Consider the following 23,025-nt stretch of genomic DNA (forward strand, 5'->3'; position numbering starts at 1 on the left):
CCCTGGGAATGGAATGTCTTGGTGTAAAGCCGACCATTCCCATTCGTTCTATTCTGAGATAGGAGAAAGCCGCCCTGTGGCTGGAGGTGAGATATGCTGGCAGCAATACTGCTCTGTTGCTCTTTGCTACACTGAGATGTTTGGGTGAAGAGAAACATAAATCTGGCCTACGTGCACATCCAGACACAGTGCCTTTCCTTGAACTTATTCATGATACAGATTCCTTTGCTCACATGTTTCCCTGCTGACCTTCTCCCCACCTGTTGCCCTGCTACACTCCGCTTGCCAAGATAGTAAAAATAATGATCAATAAATACTGAGGGAACTCAGAGGCTGGTGCCAGTGCAGGTCCTCTGTATGCTGAGTGCCAGTCCCCTGGGCCCACTGTTCTTTCTCTATACTTTGTCTCTGTGTCTTATTTCTTTTCTCAGTCTCTCGTCCCACCTGACAAGAAATACCCACAGGTGTGGAGGGGCTGGCCCCCTTCAATCTCTCTTCGCTGATGCTATGATTCTATACTTAGAAAACCCTGAACTCCACCAAAAGGTTCCTGTACTGTAATGACTGCAGTAAAGTTTCAAGATACAAAATCAACATTCAAAAGTCATCAGTATTTCTTTTCTTTTCTTTTTTTTTGAGACAGAGTCTTGCTCTGTCACCAGGCTGGAGTGCAGTGGCACGATCTTGGTGCACTGCAACCTCCACCTCCTGGGTTCAAATGATTCTCCTGCCTCAGGCTCCCAAGTAGCTGGGACTACAGGTGCGTGCCACCATGCCCAGCTAATTTTTGTATTTTTAGTAGAGACATGTTTCACCATGTTGGCCAGGATGGTCTCAATCTCTTGACCTCGTGATCCGCCCGCCTCGGCCTCCCAAAGTGCTGGGATTACAGGCGTGAGCCACCGCGCCCGGCCAGTCAGCAGCATTTGTATAAACCAGTAGTGGCCAAACTGACAGCCAAATCAAGAATTCTATCCCATTTACAATAGCCACACACAAAAATAAAATACCTAGGAATACGTCTAACCAGGGAGGTGAAAGACATCGATAAGGAAAGTTACAAAACACTGCTGAAAGAAATCATAGATGACACAAACGGAAAAGATACCCTGTGTTCATGGATTGGAAGAATCAATATTGTTACAATGGCCATACTGGGCTGGGCACAGTGACTCACACCTGTAGTCCTAGCACTTTGGGAGGCCAAGGAAGGCCTGATCTTTGACAAAGTCAACAAAAATAAGCAATGGGGTAAAGACTCCCTATTCAATAAATGCTGCTAGGAAAACTGGCTAACTATATGCAGAAGAATAAAACTGGACCCCTACCTTTCACCTTATAAAAAAACTAAAGATGGATTAAAGATTTAAATGTAAGACCACAAACTAGAAGAATCCTAGAAGAAAACCTGGGAAACACCATTCTGGACATCAGTCTTGGGAAAGAATTTATTACTAAGTCCTCAAAAGCAATTGTAACAACAACAACAAAAGAATGGATGAGTAGGACCTAGTTACACTGAAGAGTTTATGCACAGCAAGAGAAACCATCACAGAATAAACAGACAGCTTACAGAATGGCAGAAAATATTCTCCAAATATCCCAATGAAGGTGTAATATCCGGAATCTATACGGATTCGGTTCAGAAGACAGGAGGGTTTGGCAGCCTTATTGCCACATTTTCTTGACCTGGAAGTGTTGTAATCTGGAAGACACAAACTTTACTAAGTGGTTAGACAAGCAAGGGCCAAAAATTCCCAGTAATGCGACACCTACCGAAGGTCCTAGGTGAGGTAAAAACCAGGTGAGACTTGGGAGGGCATTTTTGACAGTTGACCAGATATGGCTGGGTCCGTGCCCTGGTTATGTCTACGCAACCGGGGAGCTTGCTCATAAATCTTTTGATTGTTAACATTATTATGCCCAGAGTTGTTCATATACATGCAGCAGGTTTTGTTAATAGCCGTACAGACTCCACCTTGTTCAGCTAGTAAATGATTCAACACTAGTCTTTTATCAAGGATTATATTTGCCATACGGTCTAGGGATTCTTAAATTCCCTTTCATGCCTGACCTCCGTTGGTGGCTAATGATTCTAGGGTTTGAGTCGAATTCTTTAGGGTTGACTCGTGGTTGGCAAAGTCACCTCACGGGGCTAAGATTGTCCTATTACTACCCTGATTCCTCCCAGAATTAATCCTATTGCTCATTATCTTCTGATGCTCTTAGGTCTTATGGGTTATAGACGTGACCCCGGGAGGGGCAAGGATGGTCAACACACATCCACTCCTGTTCCAAGATTTTGATATGTAAGGGAAAGCTACTTCTAAAAGAACAGGTGGGCTCCCTGGGGAGCTGCGAGCTGGGTGCTGGGAGTGAACACGGAGTGGGCCTCTTCCCGCTTGTGGCCACAAACAAAAATGAACCCAGCTGGGACACAAATAGAGGCCCTGTGGGACGTGGTATGTATCCTCTGCTGCCAAGTTGGGTCTGTAGAGATGTTCCTTCCCTGCTCCATTGTGGGTGGTTGAAGAACCTTTGTTTTCCAGGAGAGGGTGGTACTCCCACCTTCCCAGATTAGACAGCTGTTTCTCCCCCTCTACATTCTGATCTGGGAGAAGGCACCGTAGATGATTTCCTCACTCGCAAGTGGGATCCGATTTACTTCACTGCAGCCTTGAGAACCTGGCAACATGTTGTGTCAGAGCATCGCAGGGAAGCTTCTGCTTCTGTGTTAACACAACAGTGAGCACAAAAGACAGCCGTTAGCACACTGGAGATATAGATAGCCCGCTTTCTGGGTCCAAGTAATAGTGGTGGGGAGTGGGGTACAGGGGTAGGGGGATGAGGTTCAGGTGAAATCCATTAAGTGGAGGAGAGTTCCACCTAACAAGCAGGGGTCTGGGTACTTTGGGATCGCTATGGTTAGGAAGTCTGGGGAGAGGGCTGTGAGATTTTCCAGATAGGCCAGAAGATGGAACTCTCTATCCTGGGGATGTTGATGACAAACCCAGCAACCATGAAGATGGTTCCCTGATGCTGTAATTTTTGAAATATTTACTGTAGCATTCTGTTCCCACCCACAGTGGATCAGGGTGATTGGGAGGGCAGGCAGGATAAACAGTGGCAGCATGGTGTCCAGTTAGGCCTTAGAGTGGCCTCTACACCCAACAAGGACAAAAGAGGTATTTTCCAGTGGGAAGCAGCTGGCCAGAGTGATAGAAAAGAAGTATTATAGGAAAAAAAGAAAAATTAAAACTCCTGTTCCCACCCATAGCTGGTGTGCCTGGTTTGTGTAGTGGCCAGACCCTGTGCTTGCTTGTTCACATACCCCTCATCACTCTTTGCCTGGCTCACCCTGGGCAGGCCTGCGATCCAGGCTAGTAGGATGAGCCAAGCACAGTCTGCCAGGCCAAGTGGGCAGAATGAGCCCAGTGGGCCCGAGCAAAACTCGAGAAAAGGTGCCACTGGCCACAGAGGTTTCCAGCTAGTGAAGTGACACCCCAAGGATCCTGTGACAAACCCATATCATTATGCCCCCAGCCCTCCCAAATCCCATGTCCTCCTCACACTTCAAAACACAATCATGCCTTCCCAACAGTCCCCCAAAGTCTTAACTCAAAAGTCCAAGTCCAGACTCTCATCTGAGACAAGGCAAGTTCCTTCTACCTATGAGCCTGTAAAATAAAAAGCAATTTCGTTACTTCCAAGATACAATGGGGATATAGGCATTGGGTAAATACTCCTGTTCCAAAAGGGAGAAATTGGCCAAAACAAAGGGGCTAAGGCCCCCTGCAAGTCTGAAACCTAGCAGGGCAGTCGTTAAATCTTAAAGCTCCAAAATAATCTCTTTTGACTCCATGTCTCACACCCAGGGCATGCTGATGCAAGGAGTGGACTCCCAAAGCCTTGGGCAGCTCTGCCTCTGTGATTCTGCAGGGTACAGCCCCCACAGCTGCTTTCACAGGCTGCTGTTGAGTGCCTACAGTATTTTCAGGTGCACAGTGGAAGCTGTCAGTGGATCTACCATTCTGGGGGCTGGAGGATGGTGACCTTCTTCTCACAGCTCCACTAGGCAGTGCTGCAGTGGGAACTCTGTGTGGGGGATCCAACCCCACATTTCACCTCCACACGCTCTAGTAGAGGTTCTGCATGAGGGCTCTGCCCCTGCAGCAGACTTCTGCCTGGACATCCATGTGTTTCTGTACATCCTCTGATACCTAGGTGGAGGCTCCCAAGCCTCAACTCTTGCCCTCTATGCACCTGCAGCCTTAACACCACATGGAAACCTTGGTGCCTTCTGGCTTGCACTCTCTGGAGCAGCAGCCTGAGACGTATCTTGGCCCATTATAGCCATAGCTGGGGCTGGAGTGGCTGGGATGCAGGGTGCTGTGTCCTGAGGCTGCACAGAGCAGTGGGGCCCTGGGACTGGCCGACAAAACCATTTTTCCCTTCTAGGCCTCCAGACCTGTGATGGGAGGGGCTACTATAAGGATCTCTAAATATTTTGGAGACATATTCTTTATTTTCCTGACTATTAATATTCGGCTCTTCTTATGCAAATTTTTGCAGCAGGCTTGCTTTAATTCCTCCCCTAGAAAATGGGTTTTTCTTTTCTTTCACATGGTCAGGCTGCAAATTTTCCAAACTTTTATGCTCTGCTTCCCTTTTTTTTCTTTTTATTTTATTTTAGGTTCTGGGGTACATGTGCATGTTTGTTACATAAGTAAATGTGTGCCATGGTGGTTTGCTGCACCTATCAACCCATCATCTAGGTATTAAGCCCAGCATGCATTAGCTATTTTTCCTGATGCTCTCCCCTGTTTCCTCCCCCAAAAGGGCCCAGTGTGTGTTTTTCCCCTTCCTATGTCCATGTGCTCTCATTGTTTGGCTCCCACTTATAAGTGAGAACATGCGGTGTTTGGTTTTTGTTCCTGCGTTAGTTTGCTGAGGATAGTGGCTTCCAGCTTCATCCACATCCCTGCAAATGACATTATCTCATTCCTTTTTATGACTGCATAATATTTCATGGTGTACATGTACCACATTTTCTTTATCAAGTCTATCATTCATGGGCATTTGGATTGACTCCATGTCTTTGCTATTGTGAATAGTGCTGCAATGAACATACATGTGCATGTATCTTTATAATAGAATGATTTATATTCCTTTGGGTATATACCCAGTAATGGGATTGCTGGGTCAAATGGTATTTCCCATTCTAAATCTTTGAGGAATCGCCACACTGTCTTCCACAATGGTTGAACTAATTTACATTCCCACCAACAGTGTAAAAGTGTTCCCATTTCTCTGCAACCTTGCCAGTGTTTGTTGTTTGTTGACTTTTTAATAATCACCATTCTGACTAGCATGAAATGGTATCCATTGTGGTTTTGATTTGCATTTCTGTGATGATCAGTGATGTTGAGTTTTTTTCATGTTTGTTGGCTGCATGTATGTCTTCTTTTGAGAAGTGTCTGTTCATGTCCTTTGCCTACTTCTTAATGGTTTTTTTTTTGGTTTATTTTTTTTCTTGTAAATTTGCTTAAGTTCCTTGTAGATTCTGGATATTAGACTTTTGTCAGACTGATAGATTGCAAAAATTTTCTGCCATTCTGTAGATTGTCTGTTTGCTCTGATGATAGTTTCTTTTGCTGTGCAGAAGCTCTTCAGTTTGATTAGATCCCATTTGTCAATTTTTCCTTTTGTTGTAATTGCTTTTGGCGATTTCATCATAAAATCTTTGCCCAAGTCTATGTCCTGAATGGTATTGCCTAGATTTCCTTCTAGGGCTTTTATAGTTTGGGTCTTATTTTGAGTCTTAAATCCATCTTGAGTTAATTTTTATATAAGGTGTAAGGAAGGGTCCAGTTTCAATTTCTGCATATGTCTACCCAGTTCACCCAGCACCATTTATTAAATAGGGAACCCTTTCCCCATTATTTGTTTCTGTCAGGTTTGTCAAAGATCAGATGGTTAGATGTGCAGTTTTATTTCTGAGTTTTCTATTCTGTTCCGTTGGTCTATGTGCCTGTTTTTGTACCAGTACCACACTGTTTTGGTTACTGTAGCCTTGCAGAACAGTTTGAAGTTGGGTAGTGTGATGCCTCCAGCTTTGTTCTCTTTGCTTATAATTGTCCTGGCTATACAAGTTCTTTTATGGTTCCACATGAATTTTAAAATAGTTTTTTCTAATTCTGTGAGGAATGTCAATGGTAGTTTAATGGGAATAGCATTAAATATATAAATTGCTTTAGGCAGTATGGCCATTTTCATGATATTGATTCTTCCTATCCATGAACATAAAATGTTTTTACATCTGTTCGTGTCCTCTCTGGTTTCTTTGAGCAGTGGTTTGTAGTTCTCCTTGAAGATGTCCTTCACATCCCTTGTTAGTTGTATTCCCAGGTATTTTATTCTCTTTGAGGCAATTGTAAATGGAAATTCATTCATGATTTGGCTCTCTGCTTGTCTGTTGTTGGTGTATAAGAATGCTTGTCATTTATGCACACTGATTTTGTATCCTGAGACTTTGCTGAAGTTGTTCATCAGCTTAAGAAGCTTTAGAACTGAATCAATGGGGTTTTCCAGATATAGGATCATGTCATTTGCAAACAAAACAATTTGACTTCCTCTCTTTCTATTTGAATACCCTTTATTTCTTTCTCTTGCCTGATTGCCCTGGCCAGAACTTCCAATACTATGTTGAATAAGAGTGATGAGAGAGGGCATCCTTGTCTTGTGCCAGTTTTCAAGGGGAATGTTTCCAGGTTTTGCCCATTCAATATGATATTGGCTGTGGGTTTGTCATAAACAGCTCTTATTATTTTGAGGTATGTTCCTTCAATACCTAGTTTATTACGTTTTTTACATGAAGGGATGTTGAATTTTATTGAAGGCCTTTTCTGTATCTATTGAGATAATCATGTGATTTTTGTCTTTAGTGCTGTTTATGTGATGAATTACATTTATTGACTTGTGTATGTTGAACCAGCTTTGCATCCCGGAGATGAAGCCGACTTGATCATAGTGGATAAGCTTTTTGATGTGCTGCCAGATTTGGTTTGCCAGTATTTCATTGAGGGTACTTGCATTGATGTTCATCAGGGATGTTGTCCTGAAGTTTTCTTCTTTTGTTGTATCTCTGCCAGGTTTTGGTGTCAGTATGATGCTGGCCCCATAAAATTAGTTAGGGAGGAGTCCCTCCCTTTCCATTGTTTGTAATAGTTTCAGAAAAAATGGTACCAGCTCCTCTTTGTACCTCTGGTAGAATTCAGCTATGAATCCACCTGGTCCTGGGCTTTTTTGGTGGGTAGACTATTTATTTATTTATTTATTTGAGATGGAGTTTTGCCCTTGTCATCCAGGCTGGAGTGCAATGGCATGATCTCGGCTTACTGCAACCTCTGCCTCCCAGGTTCAAACGATTCTCCTGCCTCGGCCTCCCAAGTAGCTGGGATTACAGGCACCCGCCACCACGCCCAGCTAATTTTTGTATTTTTGGTAGAGATGGGGTTTCACCATGTTGGCCAGGCTGGTCTCGAACTCCTGACCTTGTGATCTGCCTGCCTCAGCCTCCCAAAGTGCTGGGATTACAGGTGTGAGGCACTGTGCCCGGCCAGCAGGGTATTTATTACTGCCTCAATTTCAGAACTTGTTATTGGTCTATTCAGGGATTCAACTTCTTCCTGGTTCAGTCTTGGGAGGGTGTATGTGTTCAGGAATTTATCAATGTCTTCTAGATTTTATAGTTTATTTGCATATAGGTGTTGATAGTATTCTCTGATGATTGTATTTCTGTGGGGTCAGTGGTAGTATCCCCCTTATCATTTCCGATTGTGTTTACTTAAATCTTTTCTCTTTTCTTCCTTATTAGTCTAGTTAGCAGTCTATCTATTTTATTGATTAAAAAAACCCAGCTCCTGGATTCGTTGATATTTTGAAGGATACTCTGTGTCTCTATCTCCTTTAGTTCCATTCTGAGCTTGGTTATTTCTTGTCTTCTGCTAGCTCTGAGGTTTGTTTGCTCTTGGTTCTTTAGTTCTTCTAGTTGTGATGTTAGTATGTTGATTTGAAATCTTTCTCGGTTTTTTATGTGGTAATTTAGTGCTATAACTTTCCCTCCTAACACTGCTTTAGCTGCATCCCAGAGATTCTCTTTGTTCTCATTAGTTTCAAAGAACTTCTTGATTTTTGCCTTAATTTCATTATTTGCCCAGAAGTCATCCAGGAGTAGGTTGTTCAATTTCCATGTAGTTGCATAGTTTTGAGTGAATTTCTTAATCTTGAGCTCTAATTTGATTATGTTATGGTCTGAGAGACTGTTATAATTTCCGTTCTTTTGCATTTGCTGAGGGGTATTTTACTTCCAGTTATATGATCAATTTTAGACTAAGTTCCATGTGGCACCAAGAAAAATGTATGTTCTGTTTTTTGTGGGGTGGAGAGTTCTGTAGGTATCTACCAGGTCCACTTGATTCAGAGCTGAGTTCAAGTCCTGAATATCTTTGTTAATTTTCTGTCTTGATGATCTGTCTAATATTGACAGTGGGGTATTAAAGCATTCTACTATTATTGTGTGAGTGTCTAAGTCTATTTGTAGGTCTTTAAGAATGTATTGGCCGGGCGTGGTGGCTCAAGCCTGTAATCCCAGCACTTTGGGAGGCCGAGACGGGCGGATCACGAGGTCAGGAGATCGAGACCATCCTGACTAACATGGTGAAACCCCGTCTCTACTAAAAATACAAAAAACTAGCCGGGCGAGGTGGCGGGCGCCTGTAGTCCCAGCTACTCGGGAGGCTGAGGCAGGAGAATGGCGTAAACCCGGGAGGCAGAGCTTGCAGTGAGCTGAGATCTGGCCACTGCACTCCAGCCTGGGCGACAGAGCGAGACTCCGTCTCAAAAAAAAAAAAAAAAAAAAAAATATATATATATATATATATATATATACATATATATATATATATATATTGCCGGGTGTGGTGGCTCACATCTGTAATCCCAGCACTTTGGGAGGCCAAGGCGGGTGGATCAGGAAGTCAAGAGATTGAGACCATCCTGGCCAACATGGTGAAACCCCATCTCTACTAAACATATAAAAATTAGCTGGGTGTGGTGGTGCGCACTGTAGTCCCAGCTACTCGGGAGGCTGAGGCAGGAGAATTGCTTGAACCAGGAGGCAGAGGTTGCAGTGAGCCAAGATTGCACCATTGCACTCCAGCCTGGGTGACAGAGCAAGCCTCTGTCTCAAAAAAGAAAAAGAAAAAAAGAAAAAAACCCCACAAACAAACAAACAAACAAACAAAAAAAACAAAAACAAAAAACGTGTTTTATGAATCTCGGTGCTCCTGTATTGGGTGCATATATATTTAGAATAGTTAGATCTTCTTGTTGAATTGAACCCTTTACCGTTATGTAATGCCCTTCTTTGTCTTTTTTGACTTGTGTTGTTTCAAAGTCTATTTTGTCAGAAACTAGGATTGCAACTTCTGCTTTTTTCTGCTTTCCATCTGCTTGGTAAATATTCCTCCATCCCTTTATTGCTAGCCTATGTGTGTCTTTGCATATGAGTTGTGACTCCTGAATACAGCACACTGATGGATCTTGTCGTTTATCTAGCTTGCCATTCTGTGTCGTTCAATTGGGGCATTTAGCCCATTTACATTTAAGGTTAATATTAGTATGTGTGAATTTGATCCCGTCATCATGATGCTGGCTGGTTACTTTTGCAGACTTGTTAATGTAGTTGCTTCACAGGGTCATTGGTCTGTGTACTTCAGTGTGTTTTTATGGTGGCTGCTAACAGGTTTTCTTTTCCATGTTCAGTGCTTCCTTCAGGAGCTCTTGCAAGGCAGGCCTGGTGGTGGTGAAATCCCTCAGCATTTGATTGTCTGAAAAGGATTTTATTTCTCCTTCGTCTATGAAACTTGGTTTGACTGGATTTGAATTTCTGAGTTGGAAATTCTTTCTTTCTTTTTTTTTTTTTTTTTTTTTGAGATAGAGTCTCGCTCTGTAGCCCAGGCTGGAGTGCAGTGGTGTCATCTCAGCTCACTGCAGCCTCCGCTTCCAGAGTCCTGGTTCAACCAATTCTCCTGCCTCAGCCTCCCGGGCAGCTGGGATTCCAGGCACGCACCACCCTGCCCAGCTAATTTTTGTATTTTTAGAAGAGATGGGGTTTCACCATGTTGGCCATGCTGTTCTTGAACTCCTGACCTTGTGATCTGCCCAGCTCAGCCTCCCAAAGTGCTAGGATTACAAGTGTGAGCTACTGCCCCTGGCCTGGAAATTCTTTAAAAATGTTGAATATTGGCCAGTCACGGTGGCTCACAGCACTTTGGGAGGCCAAGGCGGGCAGATAACAAGGTCAGGAGTTCAAGACCATCTTGGCCAACATGGTGAAACCCCGTCCCTACTAAAATACAAAAAACCATCTGGGCGTGGTGACATGTGCCTGTAATCCCAGCTACTTGGAAGGCTGAGGCAGGGGAATCGCTTCGACCCAGGAGGCAGAGGTTGCAGTGAACTGAGATTGCGCCACTGTACTCCAGCCTGATGACAGAGCAAGACTCCGTCCCAAAAAAAAAGAAAAATAAAAAGAAAAAAAAAAAGGAATTTGAATATTGGCCCCCAATCTCTTCTGGCTTGTAGGGTTTCCACTGAGAGGTTCACTGTTAGTCTGATGGGCTTCCCTTTGTAGGTGACCTGGCCTTTCTCTCTGGCTGCCCTTAACATTTTTCCTTCATTTTAACCTTAGGGAATCTGATGATTATGTGCCTTAGGGTTGACCTTCTCATGGAGTATCTTATTGGGGTCCTCTGGATTTCCTGGATTTGAATGTTGGCCTGTCCTGGTAGATTGGGGAAGTTCTCCTGGATGATACCCTAAAGTGTGTTTTCCAACTTGGCTCCATTCTCACCATCTCTTTCAGGTATTCCAATCAGTTGTAGGTTCAGTCTTTTTATATAGTCCGATAGTTCTCAGAGGTTTTGTTCATTCCTTTTCATTATTTTTTCTCTAATCTCGTCTGCCTGCCTTATTTCAGCAAGATAGTCTTCAAGCTTTGATATTCTTTCTTTTGTTTGGTTGATTTGGCTATTGATGCTTGTGTTTGCATCATGAAGTTCTCGTGCTGTATTTTTCAGCTCCATCAGGTCATTTATGTTTCTGTCTAAACTGGTTATTCTAGTTAACACCATCGATAATGTTTTATCACGGTTCTTAGCTTCTTTGCGTTGGGTTAAAACATAATCCTTTAGCTCAGTGAAGTGTATTATTACCCACTTTCTGAAGCCTACTTCTGTCAGTTCATCTGTCTCAGCTTCAGCCCAGTCCTGTGCCCTTGCTGGAGAGGTGTTCTGATCATTTGGAGGAGAAGAGGTATTCTGGCTTTCAGAATTTTCAGCGTTTTTGCGTTGGTTTTTCCTCATCTTTGTGGATTTATCTACCTTTCATCTTTGAGGCTGTTGACCTTTAGATGGAGTTTTTGTGCGGTCTTTTTTGTTGATGTTTTTGTTGTTGCTGCTTTCTGTTTGTTTGTTTTTCTTTTCTTTCTTCTTTTTTTTTTTTGAGATGGAGTCTCGCTCTGTCGCCCAGACTGGAGTGCAGTGGCAAAATCTTGGCTCACTGACTGCAACCTCCGCCTCCCGGGTTCAAGCGATTCTCCTGCAGCCTCCCAAGTAGCTGGAACTACAGGCACCCACCACCACACCTGGATAATTTTTGTATTTTTAGTAAAGACAGGGTTTCACCATATTGGCCAGGCTGGTCTCGAACTCCTGACCTTGTGATCTGCCCGCCTCAGCCTCCCAAAGTGCTAGGATTACAGGCGTGAGCCACTGCGCCTGGCTGTGTTTCTTTTAACAGTCAGGCCCCCCTTCTGCAGGTCTGCTGCAATTTGCCGGGGGTCCACTCCATACCCTGTTTGCCTGGGTTTCACCAGTGAAGGCTGCAGAACAGCAAAGATTGCTTCCTGTTCCTTCCTTTGGAAGCTTTGTCTCAGAGGGGCACTGACCTGATGCCAGCCGGAGCTCTCCTTTATGAAGTGTCTGGTGACTCCTGTTGGGAGATCTCACCCAGTCAGGAGGCATGGGATCAGGGACCTGCTTAAGGAAGCAGTCTGGCTGCCCCTTACCAGTGCGGGTGCGCTGCACTAGGGGGAATCCTCCCTCGTCCCGGTCACCAGGACTCTTGGGAGCCAATAGGCAGGAAAGATTAAGTCTGCCCAACCTGAGACTGCGGCCACCACTCTCCCCAGGTGCTCTGACCCAGGGAGATGAAAGTTCTGTCTGTAAACCCCTGGCTGGAGTTGCTGGAACTCCTGCAGGGAGGCACTGCCCGGTGAGAAGGGATGGATCTGGTTCCCAGCTGAAGCGGTAGCCTGGCCATGATCTGCCACAGCTGCTGTGCTGCGCTGCGGGGGAATTCCGCCTAGTCCCAACCTCACAATTTCCCTGGCACTGGCCCGGGAAAACTGCCGACTAGAGCCACAGTTATGGCAGTCGACCCTCCACCCGCGCCCGCCGTGCCCAAAAAACTCGGTCATTTTAGGCAGACTCCAGGCTGCTGTGCTGGCCGGTGGGGATTCCAAGCCAGTGGGCCTTAGCTTGCGGGGTTCCATAGGAGGGTCCTGCTGAGTGAGGCCGCCTGGCTCCCTGGCTGCAGCGCCCTTGCCATGGGAGTGGATGGGTCTCCTGCCTCGCTGGAGTTCCGAGAGCCGCTGAAATATGCAAACACTCCTGCAGCTCAGTGCCCGCCTGAGCGGCCGCTGACCCTTAGGGCTGCCGTCGCCTGCACAGCTTTATGGTCGGAACCCAGGGTCCTGGTGGTGTGGGAACATGAGCGAATCTCTTGATCTGCTGATTGCAAAAATCCCTGGGGAAAGCGTAGTTCTCTGGGCGGGTAGCAGCAACCTCTCACTGCCCCCTCGGCTGGGGGAGGGCGATCCCTTCGCCCATGCAGCTCCTGGGTGAACGGTCTCCGCGCCCTGCTTTTCCTTGCTCTCCGTGGGCTGCACCCACCACCTAGTCAGTCTCAATGAGAGAATCTGGGGACCTCAGCTGGAAATGCAGAAATCACGTTTGTCGCTGTGGGAGCAGCAGATCGGAGCTGTTTCTACTCGGCCATCTTGGCCTCTCCCCCACTCTGCTTCTTTTTTGAATATAAATTTCAGTTTCAGATAATCCCTTTGTTCCTGCATATGAGCATACACTGTTAGAAGCAGCCAAGCCAAGTCTTGAATGTTTTGCTGCTTAGAAATTTCTTCTGCCAGATACAATCATCTCTCTCAAGTCCAAAGTTTCACAGATCTGTAGAGCAGGGGCACAATGCCACCAGTCTCTGCTAAGGGGGCACAATGCCACCAGTCTCTGCTAAGGAATAGCAAGAGTGATCTTTGCTCCAGTTCGAAATAAGTTCCTTATCTCCATCTGAGACCTCCTTAGTCTGGACTTTATTGCCCATATCACTATCAGCATTCTGGTCACAACAATTTAACAAGTAAGTCTCTATGAAGCTCCAAACTTTCCCACATCTTCCTGTCTTCTGAGCTCTCCAAACTGTTCCAACCTCTGCCTGTTACCCAGTTCCAAAGTTGCTTCCACATTTTCAGGTACCTTTATAGCAATGCCCACTTCTCTGCTACCAATTTTCTGTATTAGTCCATTCTCACACTGCTACAAATAATTACCTGGGACTGGGTAATTTATAAAGAAAAGAGGCGGGCTGGGTGCAGTGGCTCATGTAATCCCAGCACTTTGGGAGGCCGAGGTGGGCAGATCACCTGAGGTTGGGAGTTTGAGACCAGCCTGACCATCATGGAGAAACCCCGCCTCTACTAAAAATACAAAATTAGCCAGGCGTGGTGGAACATGCCTGTAATCCCACTTACTTAGGAGGCTGAGGCAGGAGAATCACTTGAACCCGGGAGGCGGAGGTTGCGGTGAGCCGAGATCGTGCCATTGCACTCCAGCCGGGGCAACAAGGGCGAAACTTCATCTCAAAAAAAAAAAAAAAAAAAAAAAAAAAAGAAAAGAAAAAGAAAACAAAAAAGAAGAGGCTTAATTGGTTCATGGTTCTGTGGGATGTACAGGCTTCTGCTTCTGGGGAGGCCTCAGGAAATTCACAATCATGGAAGGTGAAGGGGAAGCAGGCAAATCTTCAGATGGCCAACAGGAGACACAGAGTGAAGGGGGAAGTGCTACATACTTTTTCGAACAGCCAGATCTTGCGAGAACTCTGTCAGGAGAATAGGAAGGGGAAGTCTGCTGCCATGATTCAATCACCTCCCACCAGACCCCTGCTCCAACGATGGGGACCACAACGCAACATGAGATTTGGGTGGGGACACAGAACCCAGCCACACCAATGGATGAGCGTTCAATCATCTCTTCATCAAATAGGAGGTCTGAAGTGAAAAGGGGCCTCCCGTAAGTCATTTCAACCGGGCTAAGCTTTAAGATTCCCTTTGGAGCTATCCTCGTGTGTAAAAGAGCTATGGGTAGGAGGGAAACCTTGGCCTCTGAGGTCTCCTGATGGAGTTTTGCTAATGTTCTTTTAAAAACATGATTGACTGGTGTGGTGGCACATGCCCGTAATCCCAGCTACTCGGGAGGCTGAGGCAGGAGAATTGCTTGAACCCGGGAGGCGGAGGTTGCAGTGAGCCAAGATTGCACCACTGCACTCCAGTCTGGGCGACAGAGTGAGACTCCATCTCAAACAAACAACAACAACAACAACAACAACAAAACATGGTTGGCTTTTTCCACCTTACCTGAGGACTGAGGCTTCCAGGAGGAGTGAAGGTGATAGGTAATGCCTAATGCTGAGGAAACCCGCTGGACCACTTTAGCTGTAAAGGACAGTGCATTATTACTCTGAAGATTTATTGGTAATCCAAAATTTGGAATGATCTCTTTAAGAATTTAGACACTTCTGGCCGGGCGCAGTGGCTCACGCCTATAATCCCAGCACTTTGGGAGGCCGAGGTGGACAGATCATGAGGTCAGATCAACACCATCCTGGCTAACATGGTGAAACCCCGTCTCTACCAAAAATACAATTAGCTGGGTGTGGTGGCGGGCACCTGTGGTCCCAGCGACTCAGGAAGCTGAGGCAGGAGAATGGCGTGAACCCTCCCAGTGCGATCTCAGCTCACTGCAACCTCCGCCTCCCAGGTTTAAATGATTCTCCTCCCTCAGTCCCTCGAGTAGCCAGGATTACAGGCATGCACCACCACACCCGGCTAATTTTTTTTTTCTTTCTATTTTTAGTAGAGATGGGGTTTTACTGTGTTTACTAGGCTGGTCTCGAACTCCCGAACTCGTGATCCACCCACCTCAGCCTCCCAAAGTGCTGGGATTACAAGTGGGAGCCACCACACCCGGCCTTGTAAGCCCATCTGTTCTGCCCATTTACTTTCCTCAGGAGTATAGTAGGTGCTGCTGGCATGGGTGCAGTACCCGCATTAGTCCGTGGCCTGGAGTATAGTAGGTGCTGCTGGCGTGGGTGCAGTACCCGCATTAGTCCGTGGCCTGGAGTATAGTAGGTGCTGCTGGCGTGGGTGCAGTACCCGCATTAGTCCGTGGCCTGGAGTATAGTAGGTGCTGCTGGCGTGGGTGCAGTACCCGCATTAGTCCGTGGCCTGGAGTATAGTAGGTGCTGCTGGCGTGGGTGCAGTGCCCGCATTAGTCCATGGCCTGGAGCGCTGGTGTTCTTTACCTGTGGCCTTGGCTGTTCTGTCCATCAGAGCATTTCCTCTGGGATAATAGAGGTGTCCCCCTTTTGGTGTCCTCTGCAGTGAGTAACGGCCACCTCCTTTGGGAGCTGGACAGCATCTAAAATTCCAGGATCTCAGAGCAATGCTGTATGGGGGATTCCTTAGCTGTTAGAGGTCCCTTTTCTTTCCATACGGCGTCATGAGTATGGAGCACCAGGCATCCATATTTGGAATCGGTAAATATGTTGACTCTTGAGTCTTTTCTCAGTCGGAGGACCCTGATTAGACCAATTAATTCCACTTTTTGAGCAGATGTCTGGGGAGGTCAAGCTTTGGCCTCAATGCCTTCTTGTTGGCTAACTACTGCATAACCGGTCTGTCTTTCTCCCTTATGAATAAAACCACTTCCATCTCTGAGCCACTCTACATCAGGGGTATGCAGGGGGCTCAGGGGCTCATCTTTGAGGTCAGGTCTGCTAGAGCAGGTCTGTTCTATGGTTTCCACACAGGAGTGAATGAGTTGGGGATCTCTTTCCTGGGACATGAAGTCCAGCAACAAGGGAGCAGAGTTTAAAACTCAACATGCTTTAAGGGTAACATCTGGGGTGTCAAGCAGAAGGGCCTGACATTTAAGTAACCAGCTCTCTGTTAGCCATTGGTGTCCCTTTGTCTCTAGGACCCCCTCTACTTGGTGGGGGGATCATGACATCTAATGGTTGTCCCAAGGTAAACTTACTGGCTTCTGTCAATATAGTGGTGGCGGCTACAGCTCACAAGTCTCCTGGCCACCCAGCCACCACCTGGTCTAGTTTAGAAAAGTAAACCACTGGTATAGGGTCATTCCTGAGCCCCTGGTTTAGGATGCCCAAAGCTACCCTTTGTTTTTTAGCCAAGATGAAAGGATGGAGCTGTACAGCATCTGAAAGTTCATCTAAAGGGTGAAAAGTTTTTCTTTTTTTTGAGACGGAGTCTCGCTCTGTCGCCCAGGCTGGAGTGCAGTGGTGTGATCATGGCTCACTGCAAGCTCCGCCTCCCGGGTTCCCACCATTCTCCGGCCTCAGCCTCCCGAGTAGCTGGGACTACAGGCGCCCACCACCTCACCCAGCTAATTTTTTGTATTTTTATTAGAGACGGGGTTTCACCGGGTTAGCCAGGATGGTCTCGATCTCCTGACCTCGTGATCCGCCCGCCTCAGCCTCCCAAAGTGCTGCAATTAGAAGCGTGAGTCACCGCACCCAGCCTAAAGGGTGAAAAGTTTTTCTATGTTTGGGAGTCCCAAAGTAGGAGCTGTTACCAGCTTTTCTTCTAATGTTAGGAATACCTGTTGCAGGTTCCATCCCAATTTAAAGGCTCATGATCACGTCCTTTCAGAGCTTCATAAAGTAGTTCTGCTATGAGCCCAAACCCAGTAGAATCCAGCCATTCCCCTAAAGGCCTGTTTCTTAGTCTGAGGGGACTGGAGTGCCAGGATGGCCTCTTTTAACTCCTGAGTCAAAGTCCTGTCCCAGGAATGGGCACATACCCCAAATACTTAGCCTTCTGTACAGAGATCTGGGCCTTGCTGGGGATACCTGATGCGCTTGTTTTTCCAGAAAATTAAGGGGCTGGATTGTGTTCCTGTAATAGACTTCCCTAGAAGGGCTGGAAATTAATAGGTCATCACATATTACAAAAGGGGCCCATTAGTTAATGGTAGTTCCTTTAACTCTTTTGCCAATGCATTGCCAAAGAGATGGGGACCGTTTCTAAAACCTTGAGAAAGGACAGTTCAGTTAACCTAAGAGGCAGCATGAATGTCTGGATCAGTTCATTCAAAAGCAAAAATACACTGGGAGTCCAGGTATAAAGGTACACACAAGAAAACATCCTTAATTAGGCATTAAGTCTAATACTGTGAACCAATGAGCATCTTTAGGGACTTGGCTCCATACTGTGTAAGGATTAGGAACTTTTGGGAGGATTGAATAACTGCCTAGGAGTCTGAGCTGACATGGATGTCAGCTACCCCAGCTGCCATCAAGATCTCCTTGCTGTGTAAACTGGGTGACAAGTGAAGTCAGTCTGAAGTCTGAGTTACAGTTGACCCAACTGGCCAGACGTGGGTGGGATTCCAGGAGGACAGCATGGGACTTCCCACCCCACCTGACAAAAGAAGGAAAATCTTATGTCTGGTGCTTAGATGAGCTGGTTCAGTGTTGATGGAACCTGAAGACAGACTGAAGCTACACTACAACATGCTCAGGGTGGCCCTAGAGGACAGCGTGGAGAAGAAATTCTTCCTGTGGGTACAACTCTGATCGGTTAGCTTGCTTGTCTGCTTCATGTAGAGGCAGAAGAGACCTGAAATAAGAATATCTATGGAGTTGTGGGTGGGGCTGTTTGACCGGTTGATGAGAACCTGGAAGGAGCAAATTTGGAAGAATGGGGAGACACAGCTATGGGGAATGAGTGTGTGGATGAACAACAGGAACAGGCAGAGTGGGAGGAGTGTCACATTGTGCATTCATGCTCGGTGTCCTCCACAGGGGAGGCACTGGATGGCCATAGTGATGACTGATATGGTTTGGCTCTATGCGGCCACTCAGATCTCGTGCGGAGCTCTGATCCTCAGTGTTGGAGGAGGGGCCTGGTGGGAGGCAATTGGATCATGGAGGCCAACTTCCCCTTTGCTGTTCTCATGATAGTGAATGAGTTCTCATGAGGTCTTGTTTAAAAGTGTGTAGCACTTCCCCCTTTGCTCTCTTCCTCCTGGTCTGCCATATGAAGAAGGTGCTTGCTTGCCCTTTGCCCTTCTGCCATGATTGTAAGTTTCCTGAAGCTCCCCAACCATCCTGCAGAACTGTGAGTCAAGGAAACCTCTTTCTTCATACATTACCCAGTCTTAGTAGAGATGGGGTTTCGCCATGTTGGTCAGGCCGGTCTCAAACTCCTGACCTCCAGTGATTCACCTGCCTTGGCCTCCCAAAGTGCTGGGATTGCAGGCTTGAGCCACTGTGCTCGGCCAATACACTTTAAAATAACTTCTTAATCAAGGAAGAATCACAGTAAAATTAGAAAGCATTTTGAACTAAATTAAGATGAGAATTCTTATCAATATTTGTGTGATGCATATGAAAACATTAAATGCTTATATTAGAATATAAGAAAGGTATCTTCTAGAAGTGTTCCTTCATATGAAAAAAATAAATAAAAAGTTAGTCAGGAAATAAGTTGATGACTTCTTCTAATATCTCAGTTTTCATAAATCATCTAGGTGAATTGTTAAAAATAAATTAGGTAAATGTAAATAGGATAAACATTTATAAATTAACTTTTCGTGTAATTTGAAATCTTAAAGTTATGTTATGATAAATGATATTCATAAATGTCTGGTTCATTTCCAAATAAGATAAGAAATTGAAACTAATTGCTGAACATAAATACATTTGTTCTTGGTTTCCTAAATTTCATAAAAGACTACATATATCTAGGTCTATTAATACACATAAAAACTACGTTATGCATTCTTTTGATACATAAGTTTTCAGCATTTTTACATTTATAATTATACTACACTATAAATTTTACTACAAATACTATTTTACCCTTATATTGCAAGTTTTGTAGGATGCTATTTTTGTTATTATTCTAATTCTAAATATTTGATAATTTCCCTTGTGATTTATTTGACTTATGTGTTATTAAATTTGTGCATTTAAATTTCCAAACATATGGAAGTTTTCACTTATATTTTTGTTATTATAAGTAATAATTACATTGATTTGTAGTTGAAAAAATGATCTATATGATTGACATGTTTAAATTATTTGACGTGTTTAAAGACTTTAAGTCTATTAAGTGATCAGTGTATATGTATAAAAAACAAAAAATTTTTTTTCTAGAGACAGGATCTCACTCTGTTGCCCAGGCTGGAGCGCAGTGACACAACCATGACTCACTGCAGCCTCGAACTCCTCGGCTAAAGGGATCCTCCTGCCTCAACCTCCCAACTAGCTGGGATTACAGGCATGCACCACCACATCCAGATACTTTTTTAAATTTTCAAATCTTTTGTAGAGTTAGGGTCTTGCTATGTTGTCCAGGCTGGTTTCAAACTCCTGGCCTCAAGTGATCCTCCTATCTCTTATAAGCACAAGCCACTATACCTGGCCTAATTTTTTAAAAATTAAATATTCTGCATATGCTTGAAAAGAATGTATTCTGAGGATACAGTGTTCCATATATGTACTCAATTAGATAATGTTCTGTGAAGTTCAAATCTATATCCTTACCAATTTATTTTCTGTTTGAATAATTATCAGAAAAGGCATGTTAAAATATTACACTATAGGCCAGGCGCGGTGGCTCAAGCCTGTAATCCCAGCACTTTGGGAGGCCGAGACGGGTGGATCACAAGGTCAGGAGATCGAGACCATCCTGGCTAACACGGTGAAACCCCGTCTCTACTAAAAAAAAAAATACAAAAAACTAGCCGGGCGAGGTGGCGGGCACCTGTAGTCCCAGCTACTCGGGAGGCTGAGGCAGGAGAATGGCATGAACCTGGGAGGCGGAGCTTGCAGTGAGCTGAGATCCGGACACTGCACTCCAGCCTGGGCGACAAGCCAGACTCCGTCTCAAAAAAAAAAAAAAAAAAAAAAAAAAAAAAATTACACTATAATGGTAAAATTAATTATTTCTTCTGTACTTCTGTCAACTGTTGCTTTCAATGTTTTGAAGCTTTGTTATTTAGTATCTTGCTATATCATAACCCCTTTTGACATCAGTACCTAGAACTGAGTTAATATATTTGCCTGGATTAGGGTTTTCAATGAAAAATCCTCAGCTCTGTCAATGATCTTTTCATCACCTAGGAGTTTATATCAGTATACAGTTTTGGTATCAAAATCAAAGAAAGCATTAAATAAGTGGAATGTGTGAATAACACAAGTGGGATTTGTGCAAATTCATGTTTTTTTAATGATGGGGAGGGTTGTGCTTGTCCTCTTGTTGGATTCACTAAATAGAGTCACTATCAAAAAAATACATTATGGCTGAGCACGGTGGCTCACGCCTGTAGTCGCAGTACTTTGGGAGGCCGAGGTGGGTGGATCGCTTAAGGTCAGGAGTTCAAGACCAGCCTGACTAATATGGTGAAACCCAGTGTCTACTAAAAATACAAAAATCAGCTGGGTGTGGTGGCAGGTGCCTGTAATCCCAGCTACTTGGGAGGCTGAGGCAGGAGAATCGCTTGAACAGGGAGGCAGAGGTTGCAGTGAGCCAAAATTGTGCCACTGCACTATAGCCTGGGCAACAGAGCAAGATTTCGTCTCAAAAAAAAAAAAAAAAATTATAGAGAAACCTGTTTCTACAAATCACAAAATGGTTCTCATCTATAAAATACTGATATGTGATCGTTCAAATTGCTTGCTAGAAATTAAAATTACCAAGAGTTAAACCTAGGCCGGGTGCAGTGGCTCACGCCTGGATTCCCAGCACTTTGGCTGAGGCAGGTGGATCACTAGAGGTCAGGATTTCGAGACCAGCCTGCTCAACAAGGCAAAACCCTGTCTCTACCAAAGAAAAAAATACAAACATTAGCCAGGTGTGGTGGCACGTACCTGTAGTCCCAGCTACTGGGGAGGCTGAGACAGGAGAATCACTTGAATCCGGGAGGTGGAGGTTGCAGTGAGCCTAGATCATGCCACTGCACTCCAGCCTGGGTGACAGAGTAAGACTCCGTCTCAAAAAAAGAGTTAAACTTCTAATTAATATATATAATTCTGTATATAAAGTGTACCAAAAAGATGTGTTTTATGAGAAAAATTATAAGAAAGGCACAAATCTTTCTGGTGTGGAGACTGGAGACGATGTGCAGAAATGGCACGTCGAAAGGGGAAGGAAAAGAAGGAAGAACAGGTCATCAGCCTCGGACCTCAGGTGGCTGAAGGAGAGAATGTATTTGGTGTCCGCCATATCTTTGCATCCTTCAGTGACACTTCTGTCCATGTCACTGATCTTTCTGGCAAAGAAACCATCTGCCGTGTCACTGGTGGGATGAGGGTGAAGGCGGACCGAGACAAATCCTCGCCATATGCTGCTATGTTGGCTGCCCAGGATGTGGCCCAGAAGTGCAAGGAGCTGGGTATCACTGCCCTACGCATCAAACTCCAGGCCACAGGAGGAAATAGGACCCAGGACCGGGGACCTGGGGCCCAGTCGACCCTCAGAGCCCTTGCCCGCTCCGGTATGAAGATCGGGCAGATTGAGGACGTCACCCCCATCCCCTCTGACAGCACTCGCAGGAAGGGGGGTCACCATGGTCACTGTCTGTGAACAAGACTCCTCAAAATATTTTGTTAATAAATTGCCTTCATGGCCGGGTGCGGTGGCTCACGCCTGTAATCCCAGCACTTTGGGAGGCCGAGGCGGGCGGATCACAAGGTCAGGAGATCGAGACCACGGTGAAACCCCGTCTCTACTAAAAATTACAAAAAATTAGCCGGGCGTGGTTGTGGGCGCCTGTAGTCCCAGCTACTCGGGAGGCTGAGGCAGGAGAATGGCGTGAACCCGGGAGGCGGAGCTTGCAGTGAGCCGAGATCGCGCCACTGCACTCCAGCCTGGGCTGGGCGACAGAGCGAGACTCCGTCTCAAAAAAAAAAAAAAAAAAAAAAAAAAATTGCCTTCATGTAAAACAAAGGCAGAAATATGTATTATTTATTGAGAAAAAGGAATAATTTTAAGGTTATTTCAAAATATGGATTCAGGAAGGAAACAGAAACAAGATAAAAAGGAACCAGCAAGTATGAGAGAGAGAGAGAGAGAGAGAGAGAGAGAGAGAGATGAAGAGCGTCATGGGAGTGAAGATGCAGTTTTGGTAAGAAACATTTTTTCTTTTTTGAGATGGAGTCTCACTCTATGACCCAGGTTGGAGTGCAACGGTGTGATCTCGGCTCACTGCAACCTCCGCCTCCCGGGTTCAAATGATTCTCCTGCCTCAGCCTCCCCAGTAGCTGGGATTACAGGTGCGTGCCACCATACCCAGTTAATTTTTGTATTTTTAGAAGACACGGGGTTTTGCCATGTTGGCCAGGCTGGTCTTGAACTCCTGACCCCAGGTGATCTGCCGGCCTCAGCCTCCTAAAGTGCTGGGATTACAGACATGAGGCACTGTGCCTGGTCCATAAGAAAGATTTTTAAAAGAGAATAATTTTGCATGAGAAAGAATCTGATATGGTAATTTTTTGTCCTAAAGTAGAATCTCTAGTTATTTAAGAAAGACAGGCTGGGCACGGTGGCTCATGCCTGTAGTCTCAGCTGCTTGGGAGGCTAAGGAG

At 45.2% G+C, this 23,025-nt stretch overlaps 1 protein-coding gene across 1 annotated transcript; it reads left to right on the forward strand.

The window, feature by feature from the left end:
* Positions 1 to 21,554: 21,554 nt before the first annotated feature.
* On the forward strand, positions 21,555 to 22,063 carry LOC102134187 (small ribosomal subunit protein uS11-like). Its single transcript, XM_045392040.3, has one exon. It carries the CDS (start codon positions 21,569 to 21,571, stop codon positions 22,022 to 22,024), a length of 456 nt encoding a protein of 151 aa, XP_045247975.2. The 5' UTR covers positions 21,555 to 21,568; the 3' UTR covers positions 22,025 to 22,063.
* The last annotated feature ends 962 nt before the right edge of the window (positions 22,064 to 23,025 follow it).

This window comes from Macaca fascicularis, chromosome 5 (assembly GCF_037993035.2).
Source record: "Macaca fascicularis isolate 582-1 chromosome 5, T2T-MFA8v1.1".
NCBI classification, from domain to species: Eukaryota; Metazoa; Chordata; class Mammalia; order Primates; family Cercopithecidae; genus Macaca; species Macaca fascicularis.